This window comes from Ptychodera flava, chromosome 5 (genome assembly GCF_041260155.1).
Source record: "Ptychodera flava strain L36383 chromosome 5, AS_Pfla_20210202, whole genome shotgun sequence".
NCBI classification, from domain to species: domain Eukaryota; kingdom Metazoa; phylum Hemichordata; class Enteropneusta; family Ptychoderidae; genus Ptychodera; species Ptychodera flava.
The window spans coordinates 2,091,658-2,110,411 of NC_091932.1; the positions used below are offsets into that span (position 1 = coordinate 2,091,658).

The 18,754-nt window shown below is 36.2% G+C and overlaps 1 protein-coding gene across 1 annotated transcript in view; it reads left to right on the forward strand.

Annotated features, from left to right (window-relative positions):
- Nucleotides 1–15,915, forward strand: part of LOC139132753 (vacuolar protein sorting-associated protein 33A-like) — a 47,976-nt gene extending 32,061 nt beyond the window's left edge. Inside the window, exons 10-15 of the mRNA XM_070699021.1 lie at nucleotides 291–370; nucleotides 1,009–1,095; nucleotides 5,251–5,382; nucleotides 6,265–6,433; nucleotides 7,434–7,550; nucleotides 13,778–15,915. Of these exons, the coding sequence (XP_070555122.1) occupies nucleotides 291–370; nucleotides 1,009–1,095; nucleotides 5,251–5,382; nucleotides 6,265–6,433; nucleotides 7,434–7,550; nucleotides 13,778–13,896 (704 nt within the window). The 3' untranslated portion in view covers nucleotides 13,897–15,915. The remainder of the gene's footprint in view (nucleotides 1–290; nucleotides 371–1,008; nucleotides 1,096–5,250; nucleotides 5,383–6,264; nucleotides 6,434–7,433; nucleotides 7,551–13,777) is intronic.
- Nucleotides 15,916–18,754: the final 2,839 nt, after the last annotated feature.

The window sequence follows — 18,754 nt, forward strand, 5'->3', positions numbered from 1 at the left end:
ACATGTAGTGATGTCAATCATTAATGTCAATCATTATAATTAATGCCAATCATAGTGTCAATCATAAATGTCAATAATAGTGTCAATCATAAATGTCAATAATAGTGTCAATCATTAATGTCAATCATAGTGTCAGTCATAAATGTCAATAATAGTGTCAATCATTAATGTCAATCATAGTGTCAATGATTAATGTCAATCATACTGTCAATCATTATTGTCAATCATAAATGTCAATCATGGTGTCAATCATAATTTTACTCTATGATATCATTGTCATACCAATGTAGAATTCATGCATGGAATAGAGACAGAAAAGGTCAACAATTACATAGAAGACTGCATTGCAAGAAAGGAACCTCTGATCAAGGTATGCAATTTGAAAAAATGTGACAATAAATGAATCTGAGAATGATAATATTAAAGGTAAATTAGAGATACAGTAAGACACAAACAGTTCAGAGTTTTCAAATCAGATAAACTATCATCATAGAGAAAAAGACTTAAAACTAAAAATCTATCAGATGATGAAAAGTATACTCATGTCATCATATTAAATGCCAGACACAATTTAAAAAGAATGGTAATCACAGACTTTTTAAAGGGTCAGTAGCTTTAACTTTTAGGAATTGTTCACTGTTATTGTTTGTATTTCAATAGCAAAGTCTTTTTCTTCTCCCAAAGCATCTTAGTAGTTCTCAACAAACTGTAGGAATTTACAAGTTGTGTTCTCATACATGGTAACTCATTTTCTAAATTTATACAAAGCATACTCTAGACTGACCAACAGCACTTTGATAGATTTGCTATAATTGGTACTGCGATTTTCACATATTCATTGTAGGAGTTCACAGATTTGTTTTACGAGAATTACAAAGGAATGACTCAATTACAGACAACATTGTAAGATTGCCACTGGCCACCCACTTGTGTCCAGAACTTGTTACAGTAAATTGCTCTTTTGTACACATTGCGTACTTTTTGAATATAATATTTGTTTACATGCAGGTATTAAGATTGGTTTGCATGCAATGTTTAACAAATAATGGTTTGAAGCCCAAGGTTCTAGATTTTTATAGACGAGAGATACTTCAGGTAAGTACTGGTATGGCCAATTTATGAAAATCCATAATTATCTTCCAGCCATCAAAAAGTATCATAGTAACTGGTCTTTGAAGTGTTGTAAGGATTAGATAAACAGTTCCTCACACAAGCCAAGAACATTGGAGCTATGTAAGCAGTCTTAAATCAGCGAATTGTGCCCCCATTTTGCGCTGGCGCATTTCAAATTTCATTTTGCGCCGGTATATTGCGCCGCCAAAACTGCAACCTTACTCTGTGCCATTACAAGGTTTCAATGTCAAGCACGCTACTAATAGTCTGTTTTGGTTTAGTCAAGCGATCTCAAAGAAATATTCATGCTTTTCATGGGGAATATGGTGAAATATGCCACTTAAATGCGGAGGATGGGAGTATTTTTTTCCGACACGTATGTGAAGTATGTAATAACATCACCCAAGAGGGATGGTAACTCGGCCAGTCGAGTGCCATTTGCATCGTAAATTGTAATGCGACCTTTGAATCTGTTTGTAGTTTCTACCCGAACCTTGTCGGTAAATTCTTGAAGTCACAGTTAAAAAAGACGCTAAATTTTACACTCTCAAACTATTTCGATGGCCAAATATCACTGCCATTATGCGTTTCGTTGGGTAACTCGACTGAGTATATGGTGAGAGTATCCTGTCTCAGTGTCTGAATAGGCGGTGCAGCTGTAAACCGGACACTCCATACTCATTCCCTTGTTTGATCGGAACCTCGTGGACCGTAATTCTTGCTCTAATTTTGCAACCTTTGAATTGTCCAATAATTGCTACTTCCAACTCATGGAAGTACCATATACCGGTACGACCCCAAATGATAAGGAATGCGACTGATTCTGACAGACTCAATTCATAGAAGAGTCAAAGTGCGATCACGTTTGCCTCTGAAGTTGAGACTCCAATTTCACTTTGTGATGTATATTTGTGAGTGAATTTGAGACCGGGTCTGAGACTCTCATTTAACGTGGAAACAGCAAATGCGACCGTTCTTGCGTCTGACTTCCTGTCGTAAGGTATGTAAGGGTTCCGGAAATCGACAAGTGCAGGGCCAAAGTTAGGAGATCGAATGTGAGGGCTTGAAGTGTACGTGCTCACTTTGAAAGTGCGAGCGATAGTGAGGATGTGAAGTGAACTCAGTCTGTACATTAATTGATAGTGCTTGTCAGCATTTATTTCATACCTTGGTCGAATGAAAACTTACGATCAAAATCACTGCTAAAACAGTGATACGATCTCCATGGAAGTACAGTGCTGTGTATCATGAGCAAACGTCTGAGTGAATTCATCATTTTAGTTCCCGATGGAAATTATTGAAACACACTTATTTCCAAACACCAAAAAGTTGATATATTCGTCTAAATAAAAATGTAAATGAGACATTCATCTTTACATAATGGAGAAAAGAATATTATATCTGACTGCAAAGAACTTTATTTACCAGGTTTTTAAAAATCGGTGAGAGACTGACTAGGCTCGGACGTACGATCCACAGACTGATTCAAAGTGCTGGTCAAAGTGAAAGGGGATGCCATGAACACTCAATCCCGATGGGTATTTACATAGTTATGTCAAAAACGGGAGTTATATGAGTTATAAATGCACCAGCTAAATCGATTGTAAAGTAAGAACTGACTGACTTACCTTTATTGAACTTCAGTATCACGCAGTGGCGTTGTTCGAATAGTAAGTACTACATGCATTGTAACACACTCGAAAAACTGAGTAGTATGTCACGATGTCATGTTTACACCGTACATATAGAGTATTTGTTTTATTGACCTTTATTTTCCATAATTTACCGTAATATGAGATATGAGAAATGAAGGGAAAAGAAAGCCGAGGTAATGCATAGACATATACAAACATAACATGGTCTCGTACCTGCAAGACTCTATTCTGAAAATATGTCAAAAATCTTGCTGGCGAAAGATTTTTTTCCACACCTCATTGATCAAAAATTTCTTTACTGCAAGCTCCTGTTTGAGAAGTAACTTATGGTACTGTCCACTAACTACCTCCATGTGTCCACGTACATACATGTATGTGCGTAGTCCCAAAACAACTAGTATTAACTTGTTGCAAATTCACATCATTTTTCGAACAGCATATTCAGGTCACGCAGAAAAGTCGTTGTCACAGATATGACTGTGTGAACGGCGTAATTGCGGCGGTCTCGAACCAGGGTTTATTAAATATGTTCAGTCTACACTGCTGAAGCGTCCTACTATGCAAGTGCGAGTACTCGATGTTGTTGTGACTTGGAGGAGGTGTTTTGGCGCAGAGTTAGGGCGCAGGTTAGGCAGTGCAATATTCCGGCGCAAAATGGGGGCGCACTTTGAAATGCACCGGCTCAGTTTGCAGGTGCAATTTGGTGATTTCAGACCGTTACATACCTGAACATTGAAAGTAATATATCTGTTTTGTTGTTGTCTGTACAGTACTTTGGATATGAATTTATAATTGATTTTAGAAAAGTTTCCCATGTATATGTCACTTTGCTCGTAGTGAGAATATCCCTTCTTGACCTACAACTTCGCATATTCAGCACTTTTTGTTTTGTGATATGCAATTTATTCATATTTTCATTCAGTAAATGTCACCATTTTATGTATTTGTCTTATGTAGTACAGGGCTCAAAGTTGCGAATCGCTCAAAGTTGCACATAGGTGACCAAATTTTACAAGATTACAACTAAAGGATTTAGGTTAGTCGCATTTTGCGACTGAACATTTTTCAAGAAATTTCTCCGTACGTGATCAAATTCAACATGTATTCGCTCAGTGTTCACAAAGCAATGGCCCCAAAGGCCGTGACCCCAAAATACACATTAAATAAGCAGTACTGTTGAGTGGTGTTACTCAAAGTTTTCAGCACATTCCCTTTCACTGCACAGCACTGCCAATGTGTCTGCTGATGTTATCTTGATCTGTCAAAATATCATATGAATTGAATGTTAAATTTTACTACAATCCAATCAAGTATCAGAAACAGTTTGAGTGCTGTCACATCATTTTCAATTAAACCAATCATAATCTCAGCTTAACTTGTCATCAAAATGTAACTGATGAGGGAAAACAAGCCAATCAATGTGTAACTGCAAAATGTTACATGCGTTCAAGTGCGTAGTGAATATTTGCATTAGTAGCATGTGAGATGCCAAGCCTGCTAGTAGATTGTTTCTGAATATCATCCTTTGGAATTTAAAGTAGATCAAAGCATCGATTTTATCAAGCTTGAACTGGATTAGCCCATTTTATAAATGTTTCCGTTATCAGCTAGATCTAAATACATGTAGCAAGCAAATTTATTGAAATATCATAACACTATTAGAATCTGCCAGGTAGTGACTGCCATTATTTTGAATGGACTTATCGCAGTGATCGACCTGGGTGATCGACAAACACTGGGATTTAATTTGCATATACATCATGAGTTTTGTTGCCTTGTCTACAAAGAATCCATCAAAAGTTGATGGTTGTTGCATTTCTATTCAGAGTTTTTATTGAAAAATAGTTATCTAGTGCTAGCGGCTTAATTGCCCCCACCCCCACCCCTTCTCTGAAATAGTACTGTGAAAATTTTTGGAGTGATCTACAGAACAGAGTTGTATTGAATGAGGAGCGGTGCAAACTCTGTGACATTAAAACTGGATCGCACAGTACGTAACAAATTATGGAAACCGATCAAGCCAGTCTTGACTGATACTAGAATTGCTGAAGTCTATTTATCCTAAATACAGTGAGATATTTCAATGCATGGACATGTATCTTATCACAACATCAGTTGATCAACTGGCAATGACAGTTGAGGCAAACGTAAGGAAAGAAAAAGAGATGGGTTGTACACAAATAAAGACAACAGCTCATACATTAATTTAGTCTTTATTAGGGAAACAAATGACAGTTTTCTTCATCTTGGTTTTTTATGACTCTTTCCCACATATGAGTTGATATTTCCTTTGTGACAGCAGTCTAAATAAAGCGTGTCATATTTTATTTTTTAAGGTTTTTGTGGCAATACAAAATGCCCCTAAATTTTTAAAGGTTTGCCCCTAAAAATTTGACTTTGGGGCAAAATGCGACCAACTGAAAATGTTAAACTTTGAGCCCTGTAGTACCATACTTATAGTTTGTAAAAACCCTTTTTCTAGACATATGGATTTGAACACATGGTAACCCTCAACAATTTGGAGACAGTTGGGCTTCTCAAGCCAAGTTCACATAAAACTTATTCAATGATACGAAAGTCATTGAGATTGACTGTAGAAGATGTTAATGAACAGGTAAGAATGCCATATTTGTCATTGTTGTACACCAGATATGCTGTTATTTACTTGTGAGGTGGATATTAAGCAATAAACCACACCCAGCGACGGTATACCACAAGATTTTGACCAGTTCATGACGTATGTGTACTAGCAATGGCGAGTGCATATATGAAGTGAACTGGTCAAAATCGAGTGGTATACCCATTGCTGAGGTGGTTTATTGCCATTATATGACAACATTTTATGGAAATTCTGGAGTGAAAGTTCAAAAAAGGGGATTTTTCTCTAGCTGAGAGCTCTTGCTTGTTCCAACTATGCTGTATATTGTTAATATATCGCACAGTTATTTTCACGTCTCAACCAATCAGATCACAATATTTGTGCCATCTATATACCAGTACTGGTATATATTTTTTAATAACCATAAAAAGTGTATCCCAAAATCACCCATTCTGAACCAAAGATAGAGCCAGCCATGTAACACTATCACCAACACTGAACCAAGGATGTGTAATTATGTGTTAATGTCATTAAGTTCTCACCAACAAGGCTAACAGACAACATTTGTTATGATTAATTTTCTTGTCTAGAGCCATTATCAGTATTTGCTGACAAAGTTTAGTGGCATTTTTAAGATTGTATCATGTCTATTTGTGTTTTTGTTTGTCTAACACCAGCTCTGTTTGACTCATACATGGATAAAATCATAATCTAAAGAAAAAAACAAAATTGCAAATAAACAATTCAACAAAATATGAGAAATACTAATATAAACTAGTATCACATGGAAATGCCTTTGACAAGGGTAACAATGCAGATGAAAAAAATAAATTAGGCTATGAATACTGAATGCCAAATAATTGAGTTGTAATTATTCTGCTATTCATGTTTTTTTAGAATCCAACTGATGTGTCGTATGTGTACAGTGGCTATGCTCCACTAACAGTACGACTAGCGCAGTATTTGGCCAGACCAGGCTGGAGAAGTATTGAAGAGGTGTTGCGTTTTCTGCCAGGTCCCACTGTACAGGAAACTCAACAAATACCTGTTGGCCTCAGAAAGAAAAGTAAGTTATGGTAGATGCAAAGTATTAACTGTGTTACATTTTATCTAGCTCCATTAAAGTATATCCACTAAGTATTTACTGTGTTACATTTTATCTAGCTCCATTAAAGTATATCCACTAAGTATTTACTGTGTTACATTTTATCAAGCTCCATTAAAATATGTCCACTACGTGTTGTATCCACTAAGTGATAGTTAAGCCACCTAAAAAATTTGTTTACCATCAACATGTTGGAAGCTTTCCATGAAAGGGGTCAAAAAAGCATTTTTGTGTGTTTTTAAATCCTCTGTAGCAATGTGCATTTGTTTCAAGTGTAAATGCAGGAGTCATTGAACTTAATCACATGTGTTGTTAAAAATGATGTACCCTATGTTGTGAATATATTAAACTTCCAAAGACTCACTGTGTTACAAAAATATCAGAATGATTGTAAGATCAATTTTTCCACAAAGGTTCATAAAATGATGTCATGTGACACACTGTGGACATACGTATACACTCACAGAGTAAGAATATTGTGTACTGTTTGTACGTATACACTCACAGAGTAAGGATATTGTGTACTGTTTGTACGTATACACTCACAGAGTAAGGATATTATGTACTGTTTGTACGTATACACTCACAGAGTAAGGATATTGTGTACTGTTTGTACGTATACACTCACAGAGTAAGGATATTGTGTACTGTTTGTACGTATACACTCATAGAGTAAGGATATTGTGTACTGTTTGTACGTATACACTCACAGAGTAAGGATATTGTGTACTGTTTGTACGTATACACTCACAGAGTTAAGGATATTGTGTACTGTTTGTACGTATACACTCACAGAGTTAAGGATATTGTGTACTGTTTGTACGTATACACTCACAGAGTAAGGATATTATGTACTGTTTGTATGTATACACTCACAGAGTAAGGATATTGTGTACTGTTTGTACTTCTATCACATTTTAGGACATACCTTCATTTTTAAACATTTCTATTTCTAACACAGAATCACAAAACTCTGAAGGAGCCAGTGAAAACCCAAAGGTGACATTGGTGTTTTTTCTTGGTGGTGTCACTTATGCAGAAATTTCAGCATTACGATTTCTTTCTCAACAGGAAGATGGTAAGTACACACTTTTCAAAATCCAGAGGGTGTCCCTGAAATCATTCTACCCGGTAATACATCGTTATCTCCAGAATGCATTTGATTCTATCTTCAATATCACCTTGATGTTGTCTATAGAACTTTACAATCTTGAAAGTTAGTTTTAACACCACCATGTAAATTACTCTACCAGGGCATTGACCAGGTTAAACAAATTACATGGTTCAAAGTATTCAAATCAGAATGATAGTATTAATACAACAAGACTTCAAACAAACTTACAGTTCTGCAGTTTGACTTCCTTTGGTTATACTTATTGCAAATGCTCTGACATACCGTAGTGTGCAATACATTAAAAAAATTAAAAAAATATCAAAACTTTCCTGTTTAGAAGAGCATACTGAACAACTAACTCTGACTCTGTTGAGCACCATTGAACACAACTGCGTTTTGGAGTTGGGCGCTTTAGAAATCCATTTGATTGATTGATTGAAAAATTTTTCCATAGTTAGGGGACCCTGACCAGCACCCATAGCTGTTCAGTAGTTATACATGTAGCTGTGTTCACTTCCAGAAACAGGTATTTCCGACATTTCCGATCATCAAAAATGGACAAGTGAGGGACCAAGCAAGGGACACGCAAACTGCCATACCGATATATGGCACTCTATGTGTAAAATATGGGACTCTGAGGGAACGTCCCGCAGAGATTTCAATATGAGACTCTGCGGAACGGGGCGCCCCCAACGATGTGAATGGTAAAAACACATAATCATGTTATCAAACGTAACAAATCACGATGTTTCAGTACGATTGGGAATTTGAAAGGAATAGTCAAGTTCACCACAGTTAAGTTTCTTAACTTTATCTCTTGTGTCATCATCCTTGTGTAATTGGTTGAGTTTGTAAGTTGTTCCAGATGTGGATGCACCTGCTGTTCTGGAAGAAAACTATGTTTACTTTTACCTGTAGGGTTTCTGAGTTAATGATTGTATGTTGAAATCTCTCCATGTATCTAGTGTATGGGCAAAATGTAAACATTGGTTGCATGTTATGTATTTCAATCTATGTCAAATATTAAAATGAAAAATCAAGAACAGTTTGCTGTGTGCTTGTGAAAGATAACATATTTGTCAATACATAAACTGCCTTGCAGATTGATTGTCTTAAAAATTATCAAAGAAGTAGAAAAGGAAAAGAAACTAATCAAATTGCTGTAACATATTCACCCTCCGTGCCTGTAGGCCTATACTTAACTATTTTATCATTACATTCAGCTGTTTGTTATATCTTTATCACTCTCCATGGGCCAAGGCACACTTGGCTGCCAATGTCATCACTCTGTGCCAGTCTGTTACTATGTTCAGACAGGGAAAAATTGAAACGCTTCTGCAACACTATTTGTGATTTGTAAACACAGGGGATTAATAGATTGAGTCCACTTGCGTCCACATACACAAAATTAAGCCATTGTTTTGATGTTTAAGACGTCTTAATGCGCCCTCTCGAGTTCAAAAGGTGTGTATGGCCAAGCATTGTTTGTAACAAGATGGCTGAAATGGACGACGTCGTACTGGCTGTAAAGAATGTGAAAGAGGCTCCCCACCTAACTATCCAAAATGTTTTTGTGTCGAGTTTGTGTTTTATTCGTTTCTAAAATGTGTTCCGACATTCTAAACCGATTGTTTGTGTTAATAAAAATGTTTGTTTCGCCTCGCCATAAGCTTTCCTCACACAAACAAAACATTACCGTCCACACTAATCCAAACTTCCCTACAAATATCCGAGGTGAAACAAACATTTTTATGAACACAAACAATCGGATAAGAATGTAGGAACACATTTTTGAAACGAATCAAACACAAACTTAATGACTCAATCGAATATTTTTGTTCCCAATTAATTAATCATAGACAATCTCAATTCTCGGTTTATGGCAATTTTTGTCGACTGATAAAAGTCTTTTCATCTTCAACATTCCATTCTAATTTCACCTACGGTATATAATATCCTAACCTCCTGTGACTTTCCTTCTAAACGTTGATTTGCTTTGTGCACCAAAGAGATGCTGTATTTTATGCCAAACGATGAAAAAATATGTGAAGAAATAACCATGTATCAGTCAGTACGGCAGGCGAAACCCGGACGGCCATACCGATTGGGGACAGAGCAGAGTAGATCGAAACGCAAACAGGGTGTTATTATAGGAAAGGCGGTGACTTATTTTAAAGCTGAATAAAATGCTGTCTCTCATTGTGTAAGTCTTTTGATCGAAATATATATTTTGTTCCCAGTTGATTAATCATGGGGGATGGCAGTCTCGATCTCCCCTTATTGGTTCGATATTTACTGACTCGTTCCCTCTCATTTTTGTCAATCAATGAAAGCATTTTCGTCTTCCATATTCAATATAACTTTGACCGATGTTACATCCTGACCTATACTGTCATTAGTTTTGACCAACGTACAAAGACATTGCCCATGCGTCCAGCTGATGAGATGTTTTGCAAAACGGTGAAGAAATGGGGGCCCGGGAGACATCGATGTCAGTCTTTCCGGACTGTTTACATGTTGCTAATAGGGGATATCAAAGGAGATGAATCAGTTAGTTGAATAAAACATAACTTTTCGGACTTATTTTATGTCAATTTTGTCATTGTCGGACTTTTGATTCAAGAGAAACCAGGATCACCTACAGAGATGTCTATTAAACACGGACGCACAATTGGGAATAGTTTGTTATGCTACTGTCGGTCTCAGTCGTGGTGTCTCTCCCATAAAATTTCGAAGCTATAGGTCTACACTTGTCGTTTCGATTCACAGGTAGCGGTACACCGATGACCAGATATTGTACCATTCTTAAAACTAGTCTAAGCAATTTTACGACACTGCACTATTTGCCATCGTGTCTCCCCGTGAACGTCCTTGAACCTATGGACGTGACCATTGTTTTACTGCGCCCATTAGAGTGTAAACCCCTGTTCGTTACCAGCAGAATACTTTTTAAAGTTCTGTACATCAGTGTACACTGTGTGTATAAGCCCTAAACCTAGTTTAATTCAATTATGGAAAGGTATTAAAGAATAAAGGGTCGTTACAGTTGCTAAAATTGCGAGAAAAACGGCACTTTTTACTCAAATAGAATAGTCCTATTCACAAGCGCTATTGTTTTAAATCACGTCCATGGTGTGCTGTTGATTTTCATTCTTTCGTGCAATTTCATTCGCTTGAAGCAATTATCCTTTCATTTGACTGCTCTGTGGGACTCTTCTGAATTTGTGTTTTGGATAAAAAGAACTCTACAGTGAAAGACATAAACTTCGACGGTGATAGGTATACAATATCGGTTCGATGTGTGAAGATATACAGATTACAAGTTATTTTAGAAGTTCTCAAAACCAGTAAAAATAATTCTGCGCGCCACTTATTGATAATTTCTTCTTGTGAACGTCCTTGAATCCGTGACCGCGACCATTGTTTTCGAAGTGTTCGACGGTGGATGATCGGTAGATTAATGAAGATATATGTTACTGAACTATCGTGTGATTGTTTAATAGCATGGTTAGGTAATAGACGGTGTAGTCTGTAGAGGCGATACGGCGAAATTCCACGGCCCAAGGGAGCGTACATCGCATGGTTTCTTACAACGAACGAGCCGTCGGTTTCCATTGCTACTACGTGAAATCCGGCCTCACCAATGTCCCGGGCCGATGTCCCTGTCCTGATTCGGAGAACAACTTTCAAGCTGCGTGTTGAGGTTCAGACGTCCGATTTTTTTCATATTCAAAAGGCTTATTGATTTACAGAGAACGCCCGTCTTGTTTTTAGCTTTCACTTAGCACATGATGGCAATTGAAAATTCAAAGCTAAATAGCCAGTGGGAAAAAAATAGACGACTCGCTCTCACCAGCGGTCGAGGTCGCAATGAAAAAAAAATCGAAGTCTCTGAAATCGGTATCATTGCTCCGCCATGTTTATTGTTGGTTGTACGGCCAGTTTAAAGTCACAGACTTTCTTCACGGTAAAATTCATATAATTGCCATACCACGAAGTTCCCTGTGCATTTCAATATGTCTATTTGGAAGCAAAAGCGCCACAGACATTCGATCGATGGTGATGAACTTTCTCCAGGCCGTGACATGTCACCAGTTACGAACTTTACCGGTTTTCGATACGAAAGATGCAATATATTATCAGCGTTGTTCACGTTGTGTTTTGAGTTTGATATGGAATATAACATGAAAACACTAACGATTAGAGTGACGATAGCGACCATGCCCGATACGGAAAAATTGACATCAACTACTTGTAATGAGCAGTGACCTGAAACTTCAGACTGACATATAAATGTCGACAATATAAAACACTGGAGAGAAAGAGGGAGAGAGAGGTTTACGCTGTCGCGAACTGATTATACTCTTTTGGATATGACTTCGGTGTAGACTATACACAGACATCGAAAATGTACACCTACTTTCCAGAAATTCGACTAATCTTATAGTAAAGAGTGGAACAAATCCAAAAGTGTTGGTTGAAGTAAATCTTCAGATGTTGGTTTTCTAAAGTTAGATAATACTTACAGAAATATGGTCGTCACAGTCTTCTTTTAAAAACTATTATCTTCAACACCACGTTTCTCATGATCGGTGATGTCATTTTTTATTATTTTTACAAACTTTCAATGCATCAAACGCTATAAGACTATCTCATCTGCCTGTCAAGGAGTTACAATATATTTCCAAGGGCTGGCACACGATGTCAACTTACGTGTCGTCCGTCGAGCGGCCGGTGGCAGTGTCACAGATTGTTCCGTCTGTAATCGCGGCCACTTTGATTTTGATGTGACACCAACGTGCGTTTGAGGTTTTTTTTGTTACGAAATTTGTCGACCTCACAAAATTTCACAGTCCATGCTTTGAAGAAGTCTCAACATGGCAAACATGTCTCGCTTAAATTTCATCCTCGTCGTTCCAAATTAAATTCGACCACTAAATTATTTCGGCAGTTTTAATTTCCGATTAATTCGACGTTTTTCAAATCGTAATTATTTTTTTCTGGTCGAATTGATAGGGTTTTTGGTAGCAAGCTTATCTCTTCGTCGGACCAGTATACCGCGAGATGTAGTACTGTGTTCGGCAGCCATGGCGAAAGTGAATATTGTATATTGGTTGTTGTTTGTTTTATGTTACAAATACCTGTCGCGTGAGGGCGTTTGAAACGCTTCTGAAGCGGCTCAGTCTGTCCACACAGCGATTTGCGGATAGAGTTAATCCCTACAACGGCTCTGGTCGGGCCGACTAAACCGTCTCAAATCTGAAACGCTTCAGAACCACTTCGGAGTGTCCACACATAACTTTCTGTGTCAGTATTGGCCCAGAACCGTTTCAGAGACGTTTCAATGGCCTGTGTATGAACGGCATATGTGTATGTCAGTCTGTCTGTATGTATGTCCATGTTTCATACAATTGTTGGCTTGTTTTGATAACAATATGGGAGCAAACAGTGATATTGTCGCTATTTTTTCTTTAAATAATTTTGCTAAAAAACGAAATATAGAATATTTGTAAAATATAAAATATGTGTAAAGTAATGTGTAAGCGCATACTACCAGTGTCTTTGTACATGTACTTGATGATTGGCCCATGGCCCATTCACACTGTTGGGGGCACCCAGTCCCTCAGAGTCCCATATTTAACACTCTGTGGGACATTCCCTTAGAGTCCCATACTTTACACAGTGTGGGATGTCCCTCAAAGTGCCATATATTGCAGTTTGCACGTCCCACACTTGGTCCCTCACTTGTCCGTTTTTGATACTCCAAAATACCACTCAGATGCTAATAATGCTTTGCCTATCTCCAAAATGAGGCTTTTCTTAAGCCCTGTGTCAAATCAAGTATGTACTCACAGTGTCATTAAAGACTATAATAATGAGATTTGTCAATGCAATATTTTGATTTATAACACTATAAATCTATGTTTGCTTGATGCAATCAATAAATGAGACATGAGAATTATGAGTTGGTAAAGGCATCCTTGTAGAGCTCCAAGATGACTGTAATATTGCTGTGATATCTGTGTACAAGTATGTCTTATTGAGTTTGGCGCTGCCAATAGCACAAACTGGCTTTAACTACTGAATAAATGCTAGGTCAGTGACATTGAAATATCATCTTCAAAGTAAGTAGGAATTGCTCAAAAAGATGAATTGAATTTTTTCAGGGCACTCTTTCATTTCCATTACAGGCCCTGGTGATTTCATTGTAGCAACAACAAAAATTATCAATGGATCCAATTTCATCAAGTCCATTTTCGAAGAATTGTTGGAAGGAGACAACAAAAATGATGGAATAGGAAAGAACTGATGAGAGAGGTGAATCAGGATTGTAGATACATCAACTGATGTCAATTAATTCATTCAAACCTGGCAATATCATCTTGTAAATGGTAACCAATGGAAATGACAAGTTTACTTCAAATACACTACTTTACTCTAGATTCATCTTCAAGGCATTGATAACTAGATTTAATATTGGAATATTACATTCATATAAAATGATAAAGTGCTATTATCTGGAATAATACACACAGCACAGACATAAGACAAAGTTCAGAGTGTATTAAAAGTTTAAAACACAGGTTGACAGCATTTCTTCAGGTTGATCAGAGCTGAGTACTATGAATATATATGTATAAATAATTATAATTTATATTTTGTAAAATGTTATTTACTTGACAAAATGTTGTTTTGTGTAACTTTTCTTGTCATTAAATTCAAGAAAGAAAGAAACTGTGTATTTTTTGTTCTTACAAGTGAAATTATAAAAGAACAAAAAACAGAAGAACAACAACCTGGAATGTCACAACCTGTAGGTTTGACAATAGTGTACTGTACTTCAGTTATGTGCAAATTAAGTAATAGCTTTGGAAAGACTGCACTAATATTACATGCAGTGTTCATGTGACACCCTTTATGTAAGATGTACATTGACATGCGAAGGACATTTCTTTCATAGAGTTATCTCATCTTGTTATCAGATTTCAATGATAAACAAATGATAAAAATCCAGCAGATGATCTTTACATTCAATATTTATGAATGATCTAGTTTAATATTCTGTATTCACCAGTCAATGATGTTTTCTGTAACCCTTCAATAACATGGTTTACTCCAAACTCATTGTTGTCATCTGTAGTTTTGGACCTTGTTACACTGTGCATCGAGGTGAACTGATTAAACTTTAAAGTTAAGATTTTTTTATTGTGTCAACTCAAATTACGGAATGAATAGAGTAGAATTATTGAGTAATTCTCCAATTCACAAAAAGAGCAAGAATACTGTGTCAGAATAGATGAAATGCAAGAGAAACCTGCCATTCTGTCAAAAATTGATTAGACAGTCTGGCACAACACACTTCAAAATAGTTGCATACCTTTACTGTTTACACAACTTATGGTGGTTCAAGGCAGACCATAGTTGTATATTCCAGACTTCTTCATTTTGCTGGCACAATAATCATGGTTAAGGTAGAACGCACCTCAGGGACAGACATTGGAACTCTCAAACTTTTACAATTCTCTTCTGATATACCACATATGGGGGTTCATTTTAAAGCTCTTGGTGAAAGAAAACTTTTCACTGGCTTAGTTTTTTGAAATTTGAAAATTTTGATTTTTCTCCATAGAGTTAACACAGGGATGGCGGCCATTTTGAATTTCTAATATCGGTAAATCTTTAGTAATTTGTTTCTCTAGGACCAAAATTTGCGAGGTAACCCCATATTTTTATTCTTGATTTTGAAAGAGAATGATTGAAAGATTCCTTGAGGAAAGTTAGAGCAAAAGTTTAAGTCTTTCACTTTCGAGGTGCATACTACCTTAACACTGTGAGGAATTGAGAGTGAAAGATGTAGCAGGGAGGAGGAAGGTTTGGCCTGCAATCCAAGATATTTATATTCATAAGTGATATAGTTCCATCAACATCTTAGTCAATCAGTGACTATGTTGTGTAAATTGAATAGGTTGAGAAGCAAGAGTAGCTAGATCTTATCAACCCAGAGATACTTATTGCAACCACTAATCATGGCTGATCCAATCCCAATTGCTGGATTTAATAGCTCTGACAGGCATGGGTGTGTGTGACCAATCCCAATTGCTGGGTTTAGCTCTGACAGGCGTGGGTGTGTGTGTGTGTGAAGTATTTTCCTGTGCAAATTGTAAAGAGTGATCTCAGTACAGTTGTTTTCAAACAAACTGTTCAGTCATTTAAGGATGATCACTAGTTTCTATAATTAATGTTACTCAGTCAAACATTGTCATATACTGTAATACAGTACAGTGAAAGGATCAAGAAGAATAAATACATACATAAATTCAAAGGCTAATTTTATGTGTCATTCAGTATTCTGTAGGCTTAGAAGAGACCTTGACTGTTATCACATGTCATCAGTGTCATGAGATTGCCTCATACATTGATAGGTTTTCATATTGATGATACACAAAGTGGAATTAATATAAAAAAGTTACTTTATGACATATGTTCTTGGTGGTTGTTTCACCAGCAAATTCCAGAGAGGGGTTGGGGTTGGGGGAGTGCATCTGAAATACAATGTAGGAAAACTGTGAAGGGGTCATGTTTCTTTGCATAGGTCACTTAGTTTTCAAAAGTTGGTTGTCAAGAAAGCCTTGTTTCAGTGTATGAAAATAGTCTTGGAAATAACACTATTGGTGCAAGTTCTTATCCTCTGAAGTCTATACACTATGGTGTGAATATCAACTAACACATTTTCTCAATAACTTGTCTTAGAGCAGCTTTTACAATTGTAATGGGAATGACAGTTATGTTATGCTGTGACTGAAGTCAGGCAAACCACACCTACAAGATAGATGTTAACCACAGACCTGGTAGCATTTATTCTAGCTGTTATTCAAAAAACAGATTCACAAAACTTCTTTTTACGCTATTTATGTACATTTTTAATGAACGGCAGAGTTACTCGGAAGAATGATTTTCACCGAGGCTAAAATGCACCCTGAATTATAGAGGAAATTACATTACTTGGCAAGGAAAAAAACTTAAGAAAACATACAAAAGGTCAGTGCATTCTCTTTTATATCTTTGTAGAACAATATCCAGGCCTAAATCTTCTCTGGTCAGTACATAAGCTGAGATTTGGAATAGTGCAGTCCTTATTTCTATTATTGGGCATGTAGAAGGTGTTTTCTACTGATGAATTGTACTTTGACAGTTACTGCCAAGTGATCCCAGTGAAAGCTAAAATTACAAGAAAGTAATACATTCTTTGTCTTGTTTAAATAACAGTAAGTAGAAGAGAATAAGTCAACTGGATGAAACATAGATAGCTCAAAGAGTACAAACAAACTTTCCTGCAGAATGAAAAGTTCATCCAGATTTTTGCTGTGCATGGTATTTCCCCAAACAACGCAGCACTTATTTCATGTACTTTTAATAAGGCAATGGTCCAAAATAATACAACAAGCATTTGGTATGGAACAAAGTGTGGATATTAGAAAAATTCATTTGCTTACTGTTGAATAAATGCAATCAATATGTTCATTCCAAGATAGACATCCATGGACAGTTACATCTAGAACTTTGACAAGACAACTTGTGGAATACAAGTTTCATTGATATCAATTGATGATTCATAGTTCTTGTTTGTACAATTCAACCTGTAAGGAGGAGTGATTAGAATACCCTTTGTTTTCTTGACATTTGGACAGTGTCACGTAGAATTTGAGGACACCTCAAATAGATCATTGTGGAACTCCTGCATTAACGTAAGTTTTCCCTGACATACCGTACCATACCAATATAGTTAACAATTTGCTGACGATCTGTAAGGGAAGATTTAAACCGACGAATACATGCGTTAGAAAAATTATAAATTAATAGTATCTTCAAAAGAATCTCAATTTACAATGTTAAATACCTCCAAAGTGTTAGTTAGACGACACTATTTCAATAACCGTCATTAATATTGTGCAATAAGATCATTTATAAAAGCTGTTTGATAAGTATGATTTTTTCCTTGAAACCTGACTGGTTATCTACGAATAAATTATTACACAAGTAATCATTCAGCATAATGAGAACATTTATTGTTAGCTACTATAGAATATAGTCTATAGAAGCTATTGGGATGGGTATCCGTCCGGTGTCCGTCGTCAGTCTGTTTGTATGTATGTATGTATGTATGTATGTCCGTTTGTGAGGCGTCCGTCCACTCAAATATCTTGAGAACCGCAGTACTTACTGATTTGATATTTTTTGTATAGATGAAAAATATGATTTTGAGAAACCATTTTTTTTAAATTTTTGATATTGTTGAAAATATGCAAATAAGTGTCAAAAAAGGCGTTTTTGGTAAAAAATCTTCTTCACAACCGCTGGTTAGACAGATTTGTTATTTGGTATACAAGTCCCTAGGGATAAGCCAACTTAGATTTCTTCAAATTGTGATGAAATATGCAAATCTGTATTTTTAAGGAATTTTTTTATCATTTTTGGTCAAAACTTTATTTCATCAAAACAGCTTGTATGACAGCTTTGATATTTGGTATACAGGTTCCTACAGATAAACTAAATATGATATATTGAATATATGACGAAATCTGCAATTTTGTATTTTTGGTGCAATTTTTGCCATTTTTGGTCAAAAAATGTGTTTCTCAAAAAACTACTTGTCTGATGCCTTTGATATTTGGTATACAGGTTCCTAGGGGTTGTCTTAATGTGATATATTGAAATTTGATGAAATCTTCAACTTTTGTATTTTGGGGTAAATTTTTGCCATTTTTGGTCAAAATATTTGTTTCTCAAAAGTTACTCATCTGATAGCTTTGATATTTGGTATGAAATCATCAATTTTGTATTTTTGCAGCTAATTTTGCCATTTTTGGTCAGGCCATCCTGAAATGAGCTATCAAAGATATCCACCTTCTTCATCAATACGTGTGTCTCAAAAAGTTATTCTCTACATAATAAAGCAGAGCTGTGTCAACTGTTGGGTCGCTTGTTTTTTCAAAACCGCTGGTCAGACAGCTTTAATATTTGGTTTAAAGGTCCCTAGGATGACCTTAGTGAGATAATTTCATACTGTCAGGAAATACTTAATTTTGTATCCATGTCTACAGTAGCTTCAGGGACTTTGGCCCTATGTTTCAAATATTTTAGAGTTGTTAAAAGAGTTAAAACAGTTT